The sequence below is a fragment of the Oncorhynchus mykiss genome, chromosome 13 (assembly GCF_057628025.1).
Source record: "Oncorhynchus mykiss isolate SJ-2025 chromosome 13, ASM5762802v1, whole genome shotgun sequence".
Lineage (NCBI taxonomy): Eukaryota > Metazoa > Chordata > Actinopteri > Salmoniformes > Salmonidae > Oncorhynchus > Oncorhynchus mykiss.
In genome coordinates this window covers 67,880,803-67,898,214 of record NC_143034.1, presented here as the reverse complement: position 1 = coordinate 67,898,214, position 17,412 = coordinate 67,880,803, and the positions used below count along the sequence as shown (strand labels likewise).

Below are 17,412 nucleotides of genomic sequence, written 5' to 3'. Positions count from 1 at the left end.
CAGATCTATATACGAGTGTCTAATGGGTAGGGCCTGTGGTCTAGGGACTAGAGGCTAGGTGCTAGGGATCGATTTGGGATTCATTACATTACTACCAGTCCCAGCTGTTATAACCAGCCCAGCGCTCTGATCTACGTATTACAGTGGGCTCAAGTAGGAACATCTGAATTAAAGAGCCTTGCTCAAGGCTACAACAGCTCTTATATGTCCCAGGTAAGAGGATAGCTCAAGGCTACAACAGCTCTTATATGTCCCAGGTAAGAGGATGGCTCAAGGCTACAACAGCTGTGACAAATCAACACAGAGGCAGCCTCGTGACTCCTCAATACAGAACAAGGTTCTCAGAAGGCCTTAAAAAGCAGCAGGCGATCATCCTCTCTCCATCCAAAGTCAAACAAAAGCCTCAAGTAGCCTTAATATCTCAAGGACATCTCCCATAGGATACATACTTTTACACACAAGTCAGATAGACTAACAACCCAGAAACAGCTGGGTCCTGTTCATTAGGCACTAAATGGAGGAAAATGGACTGAAATAAGGAGGGACGACCTGGACTCTCATTTTTGTTTTCTGTTGTAAAATGTTTTAAACCAAGAAATGTGCTGCAGCCACTAGCCAGGTACACTGACAATATCCCCAGCAGTAATAACACGTGGTCATTGGTCACTTCGAGAACCAATCGGGGATCAAGTCTTATCTTTCTTGGCCAATAGAGTCTAATTGAGCTCATCTCGTCTCTGGAATCTCTATTGATTCATCAGATCAGTCAAACTGTTGTTATCAGTGGACCAAGCAAACACATGTGTTTCTCTTCCAACCACCTCCCTGTTTCATTAATGCCAGATTTACCCCACTCTTTTCTCCGGAATAAATAACATCCTCGTTCCCACCCCCAGCCCCCCCCATTCCTATGAAATGAGAAGCACAGTTGTGGTGCGTTCCAGAATGACAGGCTGTTCAGATTAGATGCATGTGCTTTAATTCCAGGCTCACTTTTGGAAGCCATGTTGAACTTACCCCCACACCCACCCGCCAGCCCCAGTCCGTGAACAGTTCTTTACACGTCAGCAACTAGTCTCTGCAAAGTCGTGGGGTTTCAGTGCACGTGGTCCTGCATGGACCTTAATCATTATTTGACACAGTTTCTCTCCCTCTATTGCTCGCCATCTTTTTACCCTGCATTTTGCCCTCTACCCTGCTTTACCATAGATATACTGTAGCACATCCACACCTGCCTTAAGCCAACCCATGTGACTGACTTCCAGTAAGCATTGGACCACAGTGTAGAAAGGGAGGGAGGGAGGAGGTATCTCCAGGGGGATTATGATCCTGTTTGTTTTATATCTCATAATCTACTGAACAGCATGTGAAATCGACTGCATGTGTTCACCACAATTTATTGCAGTGAAAAGCACATAAAACCAAACCAAAGCCTCCCCCCTAGCCTCCTCTCCTTCCTTCTCCTCTCCTCTTTCCTCTCCTGTCATCCCTCACTGTCAGACGGGCATCCGCTGCCCTCTCATGCCCTTTGATCCATCCGTTGGCTTTGGCACTAGAGGGAACGCGCAGGGCATCACTTACTGCCAGCTGTACTTACTGCCAGCTGTACAGTAGTACACCACCCTTCAGATCTCACATCTTTACTGTTATTACAGAGAGAGAGAGAGGGAGAGGGAGAGAGAGGGAGCGGAAATGCCAATTCGAAGCCACACTACGACCCCGTGTTTTAACACATTGTCCTTGGCAGACTCCCTTCAAGCCCTGGTTTTGGAAAAGAAGCTGAAACTAAGAATGAGAGGGAAGAGAGCGGGAGTGGTGGAGGGAAAGAACGATTGAGAAAAAAGTTCAAAAATATTTACTCAGCAATAATTTTGTGTGGAATTTTTCAGGATGATAATTTGAAAAAGGCTTCATTCACGGCTACAATGGCTCCTTTGATTGGCGCATGCAGCTTGAGCAGCGTCGGGGTTGGCCCCTCGCCAGAGGCCAGGTCTGTTAAAGCCAAGGGGAAGAAAAGAGGCCTGTTTCACAGAAGGAAAAGAGAGAAACAGACACATGCTCTCCCTGTGTTTCTCTCTTTCTTTCTCTCTCTCTCTCTCTCTCTCTCTCTCTCCTTTCTCTCTCTCTCCTTTCTCTCTCTCTCTCTCTCTCTCTCTCTCTCTCTTTCCCTCTCTCTCTCTTTCCCTCTCTCTCTCTCTTTCCCTCTCTCGCTTTCCCTCTCTCTCTCTCTTTCCCTCTCTCTTTCCCTCTCTCTCTCTCTCTCTTTCCCTCTCTCTCTCTCTCTCTCTCTCTCTTTCCCTCTCTCTCTCTCTCTTTCCCTCTCTCTCTCTCTCTCTCTCTCTCTCTTTCCCTCTCTCTCTCTTTTTCCCAGTCTTTCTTTCTTTCTTATCCACACACAGCTCAAGTACTAGTTGTCACCGTCACATACATGATTGTTTGAGACTCCAGTTGAACCTGGGTTAACTCTGCGAGGCAGAATGCTGATTTTTTTCCCCAACTATTCCAACATATGAGGTGAGGGAGAGGAAGGGAGACAAGAGAAGAAGAAAATGTTTGAAAAACAAAGGCTGAACCTGCTGCGTGTGTGTTACTGGTGACTCGCAGGGTATACTTGGTTGTTTTCACTCAGAACCAAGTGTCTTCAGGACCGCAGTGGAGCTGTTTTATGTGTTTGTGTTGGTGCTGGGACTGAGCACAACAGCTAGCAGCTGGATGCCTGTACCTGAGCCAAGCTGTGTGTGGACATACTGTACAGTCAGCCCCTGCCAAGCCTGTACCTGTAAACTTGTGTATGGTCAGAGGTTGATATATTATGTACGCTAACAAACAATGCTAACCCATTAGCTCAGGGTCAGGGACCCTGTCTGCGGTACAAATCACTATTAATATTTAGCCTCTGTGTGGTTTCAATCATATTTTTTACCTTCGCCTCCAGCTTTTGAGGAAAAAATACCAAGACCCCCCTAAACAGTCTGGTGAGAAGTTTGTGTTGAGTGGTGCTCTGCTGGAGGGAGGAATGTAACACTCTGTTGGACACATTGGATTAATAATGAAGCACTTCTTGGAGGTGGTGGTAGTCAGATCCAAGGACATGGAAGAGCTAACAGATACGGATACATAAAAACAATGTGTTCTCTCTCAGGCTCACACACATCGGTGTGTATGTGTGGGGAGGAGGCAAAGGGGTACGTGAGTGTCTGTGGGGGGGGGTTGCGAACTGCCTGCCAGACTTGACATCCTGACAGGTTTAATAACTGTCTCAATCATGCCTCCCTCTCTTCCGCTGGCTCCTTCTTCCCTCGCTTCCCAGAGTGATGGCTGAATGAAGGAGGTGAAGTTGATGATAGACTTAATCTATTGCTCCACTGCCAGTCAAATGTTCTCCTGAGACAGAGAAAAACAGACGATTTAGAACAGGGCTCTCCAACCCTGTTCCTGGAGAGCTACAGTCCAGTATTGGAGTTAAAACCTACTGGACTGTAACTCTCCAGGAACAGGGTTGGAGTTAAAACCTACTGGACTGTAACTCTCCAGGAACAGGGTTGGAGTTAAAACCTACTGGACTAACTCTCCAGGAACAGGGTTGGAGTTAACCTACTGGACTAACTCTCCAGGAACAGGGTTGGAGTTATAACCTACTGGACTGTAACTCTCCAGGAACAGGGTTGGAGTTAAAACCTACTGGACTAACTCTCCAGGAACAGGGTTGGAATTAAAACCTACTGGACTAACTCTCCAGGAACAGGGTTGGAGTTAAAACCTACTGGACTAACTCTCCAGGAACAGGGTTGGAGTTAAAACCTACCGGACTAACTCTCCAGGAACAGGGTTGGAGTTAAAACCTACTGGACTGTAACTCTCCAGGAACAGGGCTGGAGTTAAAACCTACCGGACTAACTCTCCAGGAACAGGGTTGGAGTTAAAACCTACTGGACTGTAACTCTCCAGGAACAGGGTTGGAGTTAAAACCTACTGGACTGTAACTCTCCAGGAACAGGGTTGGAATTAAAACCTACTGGACTAACTCTCCAGGAACAGGGTTGGAGTTAAAACCTACTGGACTAACTCTCCAGGAACAGGGTTGGAGTTAAAACCTACTGGACTAACTCTCCAGGAACAGGGTTGGAGAGCCCTGATTTAGAAGAATCAAACAGACGTAACCTCAAATGTTTGTTTTCAGTTTTTATTTAAACTGTTTTAATAATGTCAACATTGTGGTTTTTTGCTCATAAAAATATGTTCACTTAATTCAAAAGGACATGGAAAGAGATGAACAATAACAACGAAAGCTTCCCAAAATAAACAGGGAAAGTAGGAATAATATCAAAAATATTTCTGGATATTTTCAATGTTTTTTGTATTGTAAAACCAAGTATTCCAGTTAAGTTTTTTGGTAGTTTTACACACTTTAAACAGATGTCATTTTAAGTGTTAAATATTGAGGCCTAAGTATTTGTTTAGATGGTATAAGATTTAGTGGTAGACAGCATCCACCAACCCTTACTTCCAATCTTAATCTCCTGTGTTGTTTTCACTAAAATAATTGTCATAATGTACACCGCCTCGTCACTAGGCATGTTAGAAGAGGGGACCCTTGTCTTGACATGCCCATTTCAGGAGGTTTAAATACATGCTCTGGAACTTTAGCGACTGCTAAGTATTTGTTAAACCTCCCACTTTGGGCTGGATGTGTCAATATGTAGTTAAAAATGCATACTCTATTCACAGAATTACTGTCTTACCTCAATTAGCCATTTAATGCCTAGTTTAAAAGGAACTTTTTCTCGAAGCTGTGCTGCTCCATTTTCTCTACATTTTCCCCCTAGCAATTCAAGTTCTAGCCAATGAGCTTTAGCCCCTTGCCATTTGAGCGTTAGCTAGCTAGATGCAGAATGAGAAAGATAAATTATGTGGGGCACATATCTGCACGTAGTACACGCAACGTTGTACACAGGGACCACTTTTGTCTCATGAATGCTACTTTCAGAACTGCTGGCTAAAAACTATACAAAAGTACTGGAGAATGTCTTTAAATGTAGTGGATGGAGTAGGTGGGCATATGTGTGTGTGTTTAGTGGTGGATACAGTACTACTGAAGCATGACAGTGACTTGATGTCTGCCTCTCTGTGCACAAGACGGGACATGCTTCCACATTATCACTGATCTGTTTACCGACAGAGATCTTCATACTGTAGTCGGCACTGAGATCCTCATCGGGGGCAGGCAGGTTAGCGCCAGACACATAAAAGTTACTTAGACTGTTTTCACATTCTGAGATTTGAATCTCAACACTGGTGTTTCAGCATATTCTAGTTTGGTGTACACATTTTTTCCTCAATGTCCCTCGTCCCAGACAGAGCCCATATAAAACCTTCAACTATATGCTACGCTTGGACTTTTCATAGTCTGCTTGGCTGCAAGTGAGCAAGACGTGGGACCCTCTTTTTCCAAAGACCAGTTAATGGTGCACAACAAAGCACCATAGAGGCTAATTCTGGGAAATCCACAAGCATCTCTCTCTGAGGCTAGGCTAAGCTAGGCTAAGCTAGGCTAGGCTAAGCTAGGCTAAGCTAGGCTAACAAGTGCGTTCTTGTGAATTGCGGTTTACTGAAGTAACTGGGTTCCCTCTTGGGGACATAAACAATGAATAAAGCCTTTAGAAATGAACTGTTTATTTTTCCCCCTTCTCCTCTCTGTGGTAATCATGTGTGTGTGGTTGATCTGAGGCAGGCTCAGGGGATGCTTGAAGTTCGCTGCAGCACAGAAACAAATGTTAAGGTTTCAGCCAACTGAAACTGTTTATCGGTGCTTTTTGTGTGGGGGGCGGGGCGGGGTTGAGGGCCAGAGAATGGAGAGGGGATTTAGTATGAGACTTACAGCTGCTTAGACTGTCTGACATTCGTAGGGTAAAGCCTTTGATTGACTTCGCTGGTACAAACGAGTTTTAATCTTCAAAGATTTGAATCTGGGGTTTAATCTGTCTGTTAAATCACAAGCAGTTAAGGGGGGATGAAGGGTGGTAACAGTCACATACTTACAGAACAACAACAACAGCAAGAGTATAAAAACATTTACAAACACAACAAAAAAATGACAATTTCACTAAGCAATAGAGCCGAAACAAAGCATGATAAATGTCAGGCACCTTGCTTTTCAATTACTGACAAAAGTTATCTTCATTTGGTGACTCGGATGTCATTCACAGCAAGTGCCACTGGGGTAGTGCTGAGGTGCTACGGCGCAAAATAATTGCTTATACTCTTTTTACATAGTTCAGGTATCACAAGGGGTGCACAGCAATACACCCCCATTTCAGTGCAGACCCCATTTTAGAGTAGACACAGCAGGGATTAGGTCACTACCCTGATGTCTCTCTGCCTGGCCCAGTCTCGCTTGACCTTTGACCTGCTGTGGAGAGTGGGCACACTCAGTAGCGAGCCGCGGGGCGCCAGTCCAGCAATGTGAATGTAGAAACAAAGCAGGAGGTGTGGAAATAAGAATAAAGGCACTTTAAAAGGCTCCCTTATTTTCAAATAATCCTCAAACATATTTTAATGTCTGCACAGTTTAATATTTGTTCTGTTTCTCAATTGCTGACACATGGCTGGCCGGTCCTCTCTTTCTCCTCCACTGTCACCAACAACTCTAGCTGGTGTCTAGTCCTTGAGGGAAGGAGTAGCTAGAGGTATTTAGTCTGACCCTCTGGGTCTGAGTAGCAACAGAGATGGGCGTCAGAAATAAGAGGGCTTATGAGAGAGAGCCATGTTGTTGTTCGGCGAGCAATGATCCTGTATTAGCAGCACCTCGTACTCCAGGCCGCCATTTTGAACCACAGCCGGCTCCGGCTGCTTTTGGGGCATCACCCCTCCAACGTTGGAACCAGCCTTGACTCCCTCCAGCTCCAGCTGGGCTGGCTCACACTCCAGATCCAGGTGGCCCTTGGCCCGTTTCCTCCTTATGTAGCACACCATCCCCACGGCGGCTGCAATCAGGACTAGGAGCAGCAGTATGGCCAGAGCCGGCACCAGCATGGTGGTCAGCCTCTTGTCCTCCACCTGCCTCCCTGTGGCAGTGTGCTGCTGGGCCGCTGTGTGGGCCACCGTGCAGACGCTGTCCCCACCGCTGAGGTCGCCCAGCGGGCTGGCGCACACTGTGTAGGTGGAGTTGGGCCGCAGCCCCCTCAGGGTGTACTCCGGGTAGGAAGCGGGCACGCTGAGCTGCATGGGACGCCGGTCGGGCCCCGACAGGTTGCGGTATGTTAGACGGATGCCGCGGATGTAGGGCCGGACCTTGATGTAGCGGTGCAGGTCCAGCAGGATGGAGGAGCTGGTCACCAGGCGCGAGCTGATGTCGGGGGCATCGGCGGTGACAGTTGCCGCGGAAATGTAATTGTTGTTGTCATTGTGGTCCTGATCGGGAGGTGGGTGGGAGTGGTGGCGGTTCTCGCAATAGGTGCCGTAGAAGCCACGAGGGCAGGTGCACTCCAGATGGCCTTGCCCGTCCAGCCGACAGGTGCCCCCATTCAAGCAGGTCTGGGAGGGGCATAAGAAGTCCACCTCTGGGTCTTGGCTGCTGCTGCTGGGAGAGGCAGGGTCAGGGAGCGGGGGCTGGCTGTCTGTCCCAGTTGAGTTGTCCTCCTCACTGGGCCCGGGTGCAGGGATGGCTGGGGAGGTGCTAGGCAGGGTGGTGACTGGGGGGGGCATGGTGGTGCTGGTTCTGACTGTGCTAGCGGTGACAGTAGTGGTGGTGGGGCAGCCAAACTCCCTGTGCTCCAACCTCTCCAGCACCTTCCCAGCGTTGAGGGGAGGGAAGTGGCAGCGGGTCTCCTCCGTCCTGCCCAGAGTCACCCCCTGGTTCCTGAGCCACCCAGGAAACCAGGCCAGGGTGCACAGGCAGTTGAAAGGGTTCTCGGCCACTGTCAGCTTAGTCAGGTGAGGGAAAAGCTGTGCGAACCCGTCAGGCAAGCCCTGCAGACTCAGGTTGCTGATGTCCAACTCCTGGAGCTCGCTCAGGTTCTTCAGGTCCTCCAGCTTCAGTGGGCCCATGGGGTTCCCGGCCAGGCTCAGGTAGATCAGGCCCTGGGTCTCCCTCAGCGCCAGGGGGAAGGAGCCCAGCTCGTTGCCAGAGATGTCCAGTTCGTGGAGGTTCCCCAGGCTGGCCATCAGGTCCTCGTTCAGGCTTTCGAGGCCCAGGCCGGCCAGCTTCAGAGACTCCAGGTTGGGCATCTGGAGGTCGGCTGACCCCAGGGATGGGAGGGTGTTGAAGCGGAGGTCCAGCAGCAGCAGTCTGGGCATGGCTAGGGCGGGGAGCGAGGTGAGCTGGTTTCCCTGCAGCTTGAGCTCCAGCAGCTGCTCCAGGCCGTGGAAGGCGGCAGGGTGTATAGTCCGGATGTGGTTGCTGTAGAGGTACAGCCTCTCCAGTAGGGCCATGCCCGCAAAGCTCTCCTCTGACAGATGGGTGATCTGGTTGGCTGAGAGGTCCAAGTTCCTCAGGGAAGTCAGAGGCTCAAACACCCGGTCAGGCAGTACCGTGACTTTGTTCTGACTCAGATCCAGCATCTCCAGGCTCTCCATGCCCACAAAGTCTTCCTCCGCCAGGGTCTCGATGCCGTTGGCGAAGAGGTAGAGGTTCTTGGTGGGTTCCGGGACGCCTTGGGGTATGGTGGCAGAGCGGCGCTGGAAACAGAAGATGGATTCTGGGGTGGAGCAGGTGCAGTCCTGGGGACAGTCGCTGGCCAGAGTCCTGCCAGGGAGCCGGAGCAAGAGGAGAAGGAGGAAGGGTGTCAGCGGAGGGAGGAAGAAGGCCTTCATGGTGCCACTGAAGTCACTCTGTCTCCTCTCTCAGCCTGAAAGGACAGATCAAGGACAAGGTCAGCTATAGAAAGAGATGCTTTAAATGCAGGGCCACTGGGTAATAGATATACACAGACAGAGTCTTATCTTTGTCATGTCTTGCTGGAAACTGTGAAGGACATGGGAAAGGAAGGCAACCTAGAGGTGTCGAACATAGAGACAACTTAGAGATGTAGGACATAGAGACAACCTAGAATTATAGGACATAAAGACAACCTAGAGATGTAGAACATATAGACAACCTGAAGTGTAGGACATAAAGACAACCTAGAGGTGTAGGACATAGAGACAACCTAGATGTGTAGGACATAGAGACAACCTAGAGGTGTAGGACATAGAGACAACCTAGATGTGTAGGACATAGAGACAACCTAGAATTATAGGACATAAAGACAACCTAGAGATGTAGAACATAGAGACAACCTGAAGTTTAGGACATTGAGACACCCTAGAGGTGTAGGACATAGAGACACCCTAGAAGTACAGGACATAGAGACACCCTAGAAGTACAGGACATAGAGACAACCTAGAGATGTAGGACATGGAGACAACCTAGAAGTATAGGACATAGAGACAACCTAGAAGTATAGGACATAGAGGTGTAGAAGTGCTAAATTGAGATATACAGCAACTCTGTACTATAACTACCCTTCAGATCTGTATAATGCGTCACAAATCTGTATAGATCTTTATGATGTATTAGTTTCTCTTTTTTCATGTGGCTAGCACAATATGTGGCGTTATTATCGTCGTCTGAGCTCACATGAAGGATCAAAGACGTGGTCTCTTGACACAGGGCTCTTCAAACAATGGGCCGTGGTACGGCTGTGACCTCAGGGCTTTGAGTCATTTTCCACTGGACTCAGGGGAAAGAAAGTTCCCTTAGATAGAGAGTAGCAATATAATGTAGCCACACTCTGACCAAGGTGACTTGAACTTGATAGTATTGTATCAGACACAGTGGATCCTGGATGTTGTTTTCCTTTCTGAGGTGTTTTCCTCAAGCATATTGTTAGTTACTGTGGTAGCAGGTTTGGTAGCTGCTTCATTAACATAAACCTTGCTATAGGTCCTGGTAGTACTTGGTGCTGTGGACTGGTAAACACATTTATGTGTCTCTTTGTCTCTCTCACTCTCTCTAGGTATGTCTGTCTGTCTGTCTCCCTCTATCTGTGTCTGTCTGTCTGTCTGTCTGTCTGTCTGTCTGTCTGTCTGTCTGTCTGTCTGTCTGTCTGTCTGTCTGTCTGTCTGTCTGTCTGTCTGTCTGTCTGTCTGTCTCTGTCTCTGTCTCTGTCTCTGTCTCTGTCTCTGTCTCTCTCTCACAGGGTCTGTACAGTCCACCCACTACCATTTACAGTTCTCCACACACTGTGGTTGAACGGGAAGCACATTTAACCATTTTCTCCATGTTTACGACAAACTCTTTAGCCTGTGAAACCACGTTACAGACACACACACAAACACACACAAATTGTTCAGATTACGATGTCTGAGGGAGGCGATGAAGCCTGTCAAGAACTCCAGTCACCCAAGCCACGGACTGTTACCATCTGGCAAATGATAACGGAGCATCGGGTCTCGGACCAACAGGCCATCAGACTGTTGAACAACTAACCCTAGCTGTTTACCTGCTCAGAACTGCACCATAGAGACTGTTTACACTGACTCTCCACACACACACACACGCACGCACGCACACACACATGCACACACACATGCACACACACAGTCAACACTGCTGTTGGATATGATACTTCTATTCAACTGCTTAAAGACACTAACCACTTTACATTTGGAACACATACTTGATCATTACACATTCATCTATACTGTATATCTTATTAGATCTGTTTTATTACTATGGATACTACCTTCCTCTGGTAGTATCTGTTTTATACCTGCTGTTAACGGTTTTATACCTGCTGTTAGTGGTTTAATACCTGCCAATAGTGGTAAAAAACCTGCCGTTAGTGGTTTAATACCTGTTGTTAGTTGTTTTATACCTGCTGTTAATGGTTTTATACATGCTGCAAACTGTTGTATACCTGCTATCAACGGTTTTATACCTGCTGTTAACTGTTGTATACTTGCTGTCAACGGTTTTATACCTGCTGTCAACGGTTTTATACCTGCTGTTAACTGTTTTATACCTGCTGTTAACTGTTTTATACCTGCTGTTAGTGGTTTAATACCTGCTGTTAGTGGTTTTATACCTGCTGTTAACGGTTTTATACCTGCTGTTAGTGGTTTTATACCTGTTGTTAGCTGTTTTATACCTGCTGTTAACTGTTGTATACCTGCTAACGGTTTTATACCTGCTGTTAACTGTTTTATACCTGCTGTTAGTGGTTTTATACCTGCTGTTAGTGGTTTTATACCTGCTGTTAGCTGTTTTATACCTGCTGTTAACTGTTGTATACCTGCTAACGGTTTTATACCTGCTGTTAACTGTTGTATACCTGCTATTAACTGTTTTATACCTGCTGTTAGTGGTTTAATACCTGCTGTTAGTGGTTTTATACCTGCTGTTAGTGGTTTTATACCTGCTGTTAGCTGTTTTATACCTGCTGTTAACGGTTTTATACCTGCTGTTAACGGTTTTATACCTGCTGTTAGTGGTTTTATACCTGCTGTTAGTGGTTTAATACCTGCTGTTAGTGGTTTAATACCTGCTGTTAGTGGTTTTATATCTGCTGTTAGTGGTTTTATACCTGTTGTTAGTGGTTTAATACCTGCTGTTAGTGGTTTTATACCTGCTGTTAGTGGTTTTATACCTGCTGTTAACTGTTTTATACCTGCTGTTAACTGTTGTATACCTGCTAACGGATTTATACCTGCTGTTAACTGTTTTATACCTGCTGTTAGTGGTTTTATACCTGCTGTTAGTGGTTTTATATCTGCTGTTAACGGTTTTATACCTGCTGTTAACGGTTTTATACCTGCTGTTAGTGGTTTTATACTTGCTGTTAACTGTTGTATACCTGCTGTCAACAGTTTTATACCTGCTGTTAACTGTTTATACTTGCTGTCAACGGTTTTATACCTGCTGTTAACTGTTTATACTTGCTGTCAACGGTTTTATACCTGCTGTTAACTGTTGTATACCTGCTATTAACTGTTTTTTACCGGCTATTAACTGTTTTATACCTGCTGTTAGTGGTTATATACCTGCTGTTAGTGGTTTTATATCTGCTGTTAACAGTTTTATACCTGCTGTCAACGGTTTTATACCTGCTGTTAATTGTTGTATACTTGCTGTCAACGGTTTTATACCTGCTGTTAACTGTTTTATATCTGCTGTTAACTGTTGTATACCTGCTAACGGTTTTATACCTGCTGTTAACTGTTTTATACCTGCTGTTAACGGTTTTATACCTGCTGTTAACGGTTTTATACCTGCTGTTAGTGGTTTTATACCTGCTGTTAACGGTTTTATACCTGCTGTTAGTGGTTTTATACCTGCTGTTAATGGTTTTACAGTATTAATGCTGCAGTACAAACTTCTCCTTGTTTCCCTTTCATTTCTCCACTTTTACAACTGTACCAAGTCTCTGTTTGTGACTGTAATTATGTGATATACGATATAGTGCATGTGTGCATGCATCTGTGTGTGATTTAGCTTGCAGTGCTCTAAACTTGTGTCGTTATCGATATCCTGGAGCTGCTTTCCTGACAAACGCTCAGTATAAATCACCTAACATTAGAATATTGTCATTACTCAAAACTTTGGCCAACGCTCCTTACTAAACACGTCTGAGAAATACAGTAGAAACTCAGAGATGCTGAGAGAGGCGCTTTTGTATCCAAAGAGAGGATAGTGTCAGATGGGCATGTCAAGTCATTTACACCCCGGATTCACTTGAGACCCAGCATATTCAGGCCCGAGACAGGACACCTGTAAGATCGCATAACTTAGACTTGAGTTGAAAGAGAGCGAGGGAAGGGAGGAAAGAAAGAGGGGGGAATGGATGGCATATAAAGGGAAGATGAGCTGCTCAAGTGAGTCATTGAAGACGTTTATCATCCTTCGTTCCAAGAAGTAATCGCACGGGTTAGTGGCCTTGAGCGAGGAGAGAGTAAAATACAGATTTTCAATCTTTCTTCCTTCCTTCTGTCCTCCCCTTCTCTCTCCCTACTTCTCTCTTTCTCTCCCTCCCTACCTTTCTCTCTCTCGCTCTCGCTCTCTGGGCTTATAAGGACAGTGTGGAGGGTTTAATATCCGCAGTTCATGTCGGGGTGAAATACGCCAAGCTTAGTTTTATTGGACACTGCAGGGAGACTGCGACGGTGGCCATTATTTTCTCTCCCTTTTTAAACATGAGCCACGCAGACACAATCATCTGATTTATATTCATCTTCTCTCCCTTTAAACATGAGCCACGCAGACACAATCATCTGATTTATATTCATCTATTCATCTTCTCTCCCTTTAAACATGAGCCACGCAGACACAATCATCTGATTTATATTCATCTTCTCTCCCTTTAAACATGAGCCACGCAGACACAATCATCTGATTTATATTCATCTATTCCTCTTCTCTCCCTTTAAACATGAGCCACGCAGACACAATCATCTGATTTATATTCATCTTCTCTCCCTTTAAACATGAGCCACGCAGACACAATCATTGATTTATATTCATCTATTCCTCTTCTCTCCCTTTAAACATGAGCCACGCAGACACAATCATTGATTTATATTCATCTTCTCTCCCTTTAAACATGAGCCACGCAGACACAATCATCTGATTTATATTCATCTTCTCTCCCTTTAAACATGAGCCACGCAGACACAATCATCTGATTTATATTCCTCTTCTCTCCCTTTAAACATGAGCCACGCAGACACAATCATCTGATTTATATTCCTCTTCTCTCCCTTTAAACATGAGCCACGCAGACACAATCATCTGATTTATATTCAACTATTCATCTTCTCTCCCTTTAAACATGAGCCACGCAGACACAATCATCTGATTTATATTCATCTTCTCTCCCTTTAAACATGAGCCACACAGACACAATCATCTGATTTATATTCCTCTTCTCTCCCTTTAAACATGAGCCACGCAGACACAATCATCTGATTTATATTCATCTATTCCTCTTCTCTCCCTTTAAACATGAGCCACGCAGACACAATCATCTGATTTATATTCATCTTCTCTCCCTTTAAACATGAGCCACGCAGACACAATCATCTGATTTATATTCATCTTCTCTCCCTTTAAACATGAGCCACGCAGACACAATCATCTGATTTATATTCATCTTCTCTCCCTTTAAACATGAGCCACGCAGACACAATCATCTGATTTATATTCATCTATTCATCTTCTCTCCCTTTAAACATGAGCCACGCAGACACAATCATCTGATTTATATTCAACTATTCATCTTCTCTCCCTTTAAACATGAGCCACGCAGACACAATCATCTGATTTATATTCATCTTCTCTCCCTTTAAACATGAGCCACGCAGACACAATCATCTGATTTATATTCAACTATTCATCTTCTCTCCCTTTAAACATGAGCCACGCAGACACAATCATCTGATTTATATTCAACTATTCATCTTCTCTCCCTTTAAACATGAGCCACGCAGACACAATCATCTGATTTATATTCATCTATTCATCTTCTCTCCCTTTAAACATGAGCCACGCAGACACAATCATCTGATTTATATTCATCTTCTCTCCCTTTAAACATGAGCCACGCAGACACAATCATCTGATTTATATTCAACTATTCATCTTCTCTCCCTTTAAACATGAGCCACGCAGACACAATCATCTGATTTATATTCATCTTCTCTCCCTTTAAACATGAGCCACGCAGACACAATCATCTGATTTATATTCAACTATTCATCTTCTCTCCCTTTAAACATGAGCCACGCAGACACAATCATCTGATTTATATTCCTCTTCTCTCCCTTTAAACATGATCCACGCAGACACAATCATCTGATTTATATTCATCTATTCCTCTTCTCCACCTGCAGTGGTTTTACTTTCTCTTTAATTCTGCTTTTATTTGGAAAGCAGGTTTCAACATTTAGAAAAAATGTCATGATTTAAGTTGATTGTGGGGGGGGGGGGGGGGGGGGGGGGCTGCTCGCTGTGTGAGTGGAAATTGTAGACACCTTCAGGTTGAATTTGTTCACTTAAGGGAGTTTCCTAAACGGCGTTTTAATGGTACTGGTTCCTGTTTGGGGTACGACCTGGATTCTTCTTGTATTGTAGGGTTTGTCCTGACAAATGTACCCATAATACTCCCAGAGAACTCTGTTCTGAGGTGCTTGAGGGGTTGAAAGAGTACAACACTAAAAACGTCCTAGACAATGACTGAAACGTTCCCATATTCATTTTCCTTTCCGCCTCGCTGTCTGTCGTTACTCTCTTGTAGCACTGACCCACCCGTTCAGCCAATGCACAACTTTGCTGCAACCTTGTAGCAACATTGTGAGGCAGAGGTCACACTCTCCCATCTGAAAACACATCCCTGAGCTACAGAGATAGTGCCACCATGGTTACGGTAACTTGCGCCCTTCCACTTCCACTTTTTCCAAACATTGCCCGTCATTCTCAAGGTTCCTCTATCTAACTTTTTGATAAATGAGTCTTTTGCCTGCAGAGAGACACATTATCACATCCTGCACTAGGTCATACTGTAGCCGCCTGCCCACAACAAGTCATAATCTTACAGCTAATCACACTGTTCTAGTTCATTACTGATTGAATTGATTCAACTTGGTCTAGTTGCTTCTGCGTCACATTGAAGAATAATCTGGTTGTTTTGTTGTGTGCCATTGCCACGTTGTTCCCAGAGTCTGGAAATCCTTTATCCAAGTTCATCTGTCCGAAAAGTTAGCTCTGCTTCCTTGTCTCTCTAACGATGAATGAACCATCATCATCTTCACCTTTATCCCTCACTCTATCTCTGTTCTGACTCGTTGTAGCTCCTATTCTCAGCAGGTAACACAAGCTGCATGAGCCTGTGTGTAATACAACTGTTATAATCACTGAGCCCCCGCTGACGATGGCCATGACATATGATGAACTTTGCAGAAGGAAACAGAGCAGGTTTTTTGCATTCTTGCGACTGGCGTTTCATTAATTCACTGGCAGCCATGCCATCTTTTCCTCCAAAAGCCGGTTTTAGTTGCGGCCGTATAAAACTATCAGAAATGCACAGGGCTTGTGCCAAGTAGATATTACGGCTGAAACGGAGCCACCGAGTTCCACTTCCACTGCATATCTGCGATCTGTTTCCCCCCCCCTCTGGAGTTTCCCTGCTCTCTTTTGCTGTTCTTTATTTCGGTGGTACATTTTCTTTACTGAAAAACACGGCCTCGAATGTCAAGAGTTGGAGAGGAGATGTAAGGGGTGGGAGGCAGGGCAAAGAGGAAGGCGGGGTGGGGGGGGGGGGGACAAAGGCCATGAATGTTAGTTTCTAGCCCAGTATCATCCCTTCACATCACGCCACCACTGTGGTATGTATCTTCCTCCTCTTTCAGCTTACCTCTCTTTTTTCTTTCCACTCCTCCTGGAAATCATAACCCTTGATATGAAAATGTTTTTTCCCCTGTAGTTCCTTGAAGCCGGATTACGTTAAAGAAGAGAGGTATAGTGGTAATATCTTGGATGCATTCCCTGAGCTACACATTCCTATTGTTCTGTTCCAAGTCATGTTAAAGCCAAGGCTGGGCAGAGATGTATTGTTATACAGCCAAACACCAATAAAGTAGCTTTAGTATTGTGCCATTGGGTCAGGTTAACAAAGTAGCCAGCAGCTAACTCACTAACAGCTATCAACAGCCAACACCTGCTAACTCCGTGAGAAATACCTCTTAACTTCTGCCAACAGTGCAAAAACTACTAACTTAGCTTTTCTTTCTGCCAACAGTGCAAAAAGTGCTGTGTTGGACTTAATCAGCATTAGGTATAGGCCTAGTAATTGTTTCTGGAAAATCTCCTTCAGAGATTGAAGATAGCATCTGATGGAGGTACAGTCTGCCATTTGACCACAGTGTAATGGGTAGTAGGGGTGAGGGGTCGCAGTTATCCCATGGGTTTAAACACAACGCCTGGGGGAACACATTTAAATGGACTGATAATGGAATTCACTGGGTTGTAATGGATTTCTGCCCGTGCTGATGTAGCTGGTGGTCCGTCTGAACTGCTCTTCTACATTACATGTGTATAGAACTTCCCTCACAGGAGAAGAAAGTTATTGTAAATAGAGTTTTCTACTAGCAGGTTCTTAACTAGGACTTCATTTGGCTTATGCGGAAGTTTCTAAAATGTGTCTTGAGTTTTTCCTTCGGTTCAGCCATAAAGTCAACAGAGAGACATGAACCCGGGCTCTTCTGATATACAGCCTGTAATAAAAAGCAGGAAGGCTGGTAGTATTACAGGGTTGGGAAATGATGAAGAGGTAGATGGAAAGACAGAGAAGAGAGTGTGGCTGGATGGATCTGCTGTGTGGCTGGATGGATCTGCTGTGTGGCTGGATGGATCTGCTGTGCTGTGTGGCTGGATGGATCTGC

At 45.3% G+C, this 17,412-nt stretch overlaps 2 protein-coding genes across 3 annotated transcripts in view; one reads left to right on the top strand and one right to left on the bottom strand.

Annotated features, from left to right (window-relative positions):
* The window catches only part of coro7 (coronin 7), a 270,650-nt gene that overhangs the window by 144,247 nt on the left and 108,991 nt on the right, over window positions 1–17,412 (top strand). The window lies entirely within an intron of this gene.
* The window catches only part of vasnb (vasorin b), a 438,263-nt gene continuing 425,020 nt past the window's right edge, over window positions 4,170–17,412 (bottom strand). For both annotated transcript variants that reach the window (XM_090197322.1, XM_036941758.2), the window contains one exon: window positions 4,170–8,846. In XM_090197322.1, the coding sequence (XP_090053448.1) occupies window positions 6,733–8,811 (2,079 nt within the window). In that variant the 5' untranslated portion in view covers window positions 8,812–8,846 and the 3' untranslated portion in view covers window positions 4,170–6,732. The remainder of the gene's footprint in view (window positions 8,847–17,412) is intronic.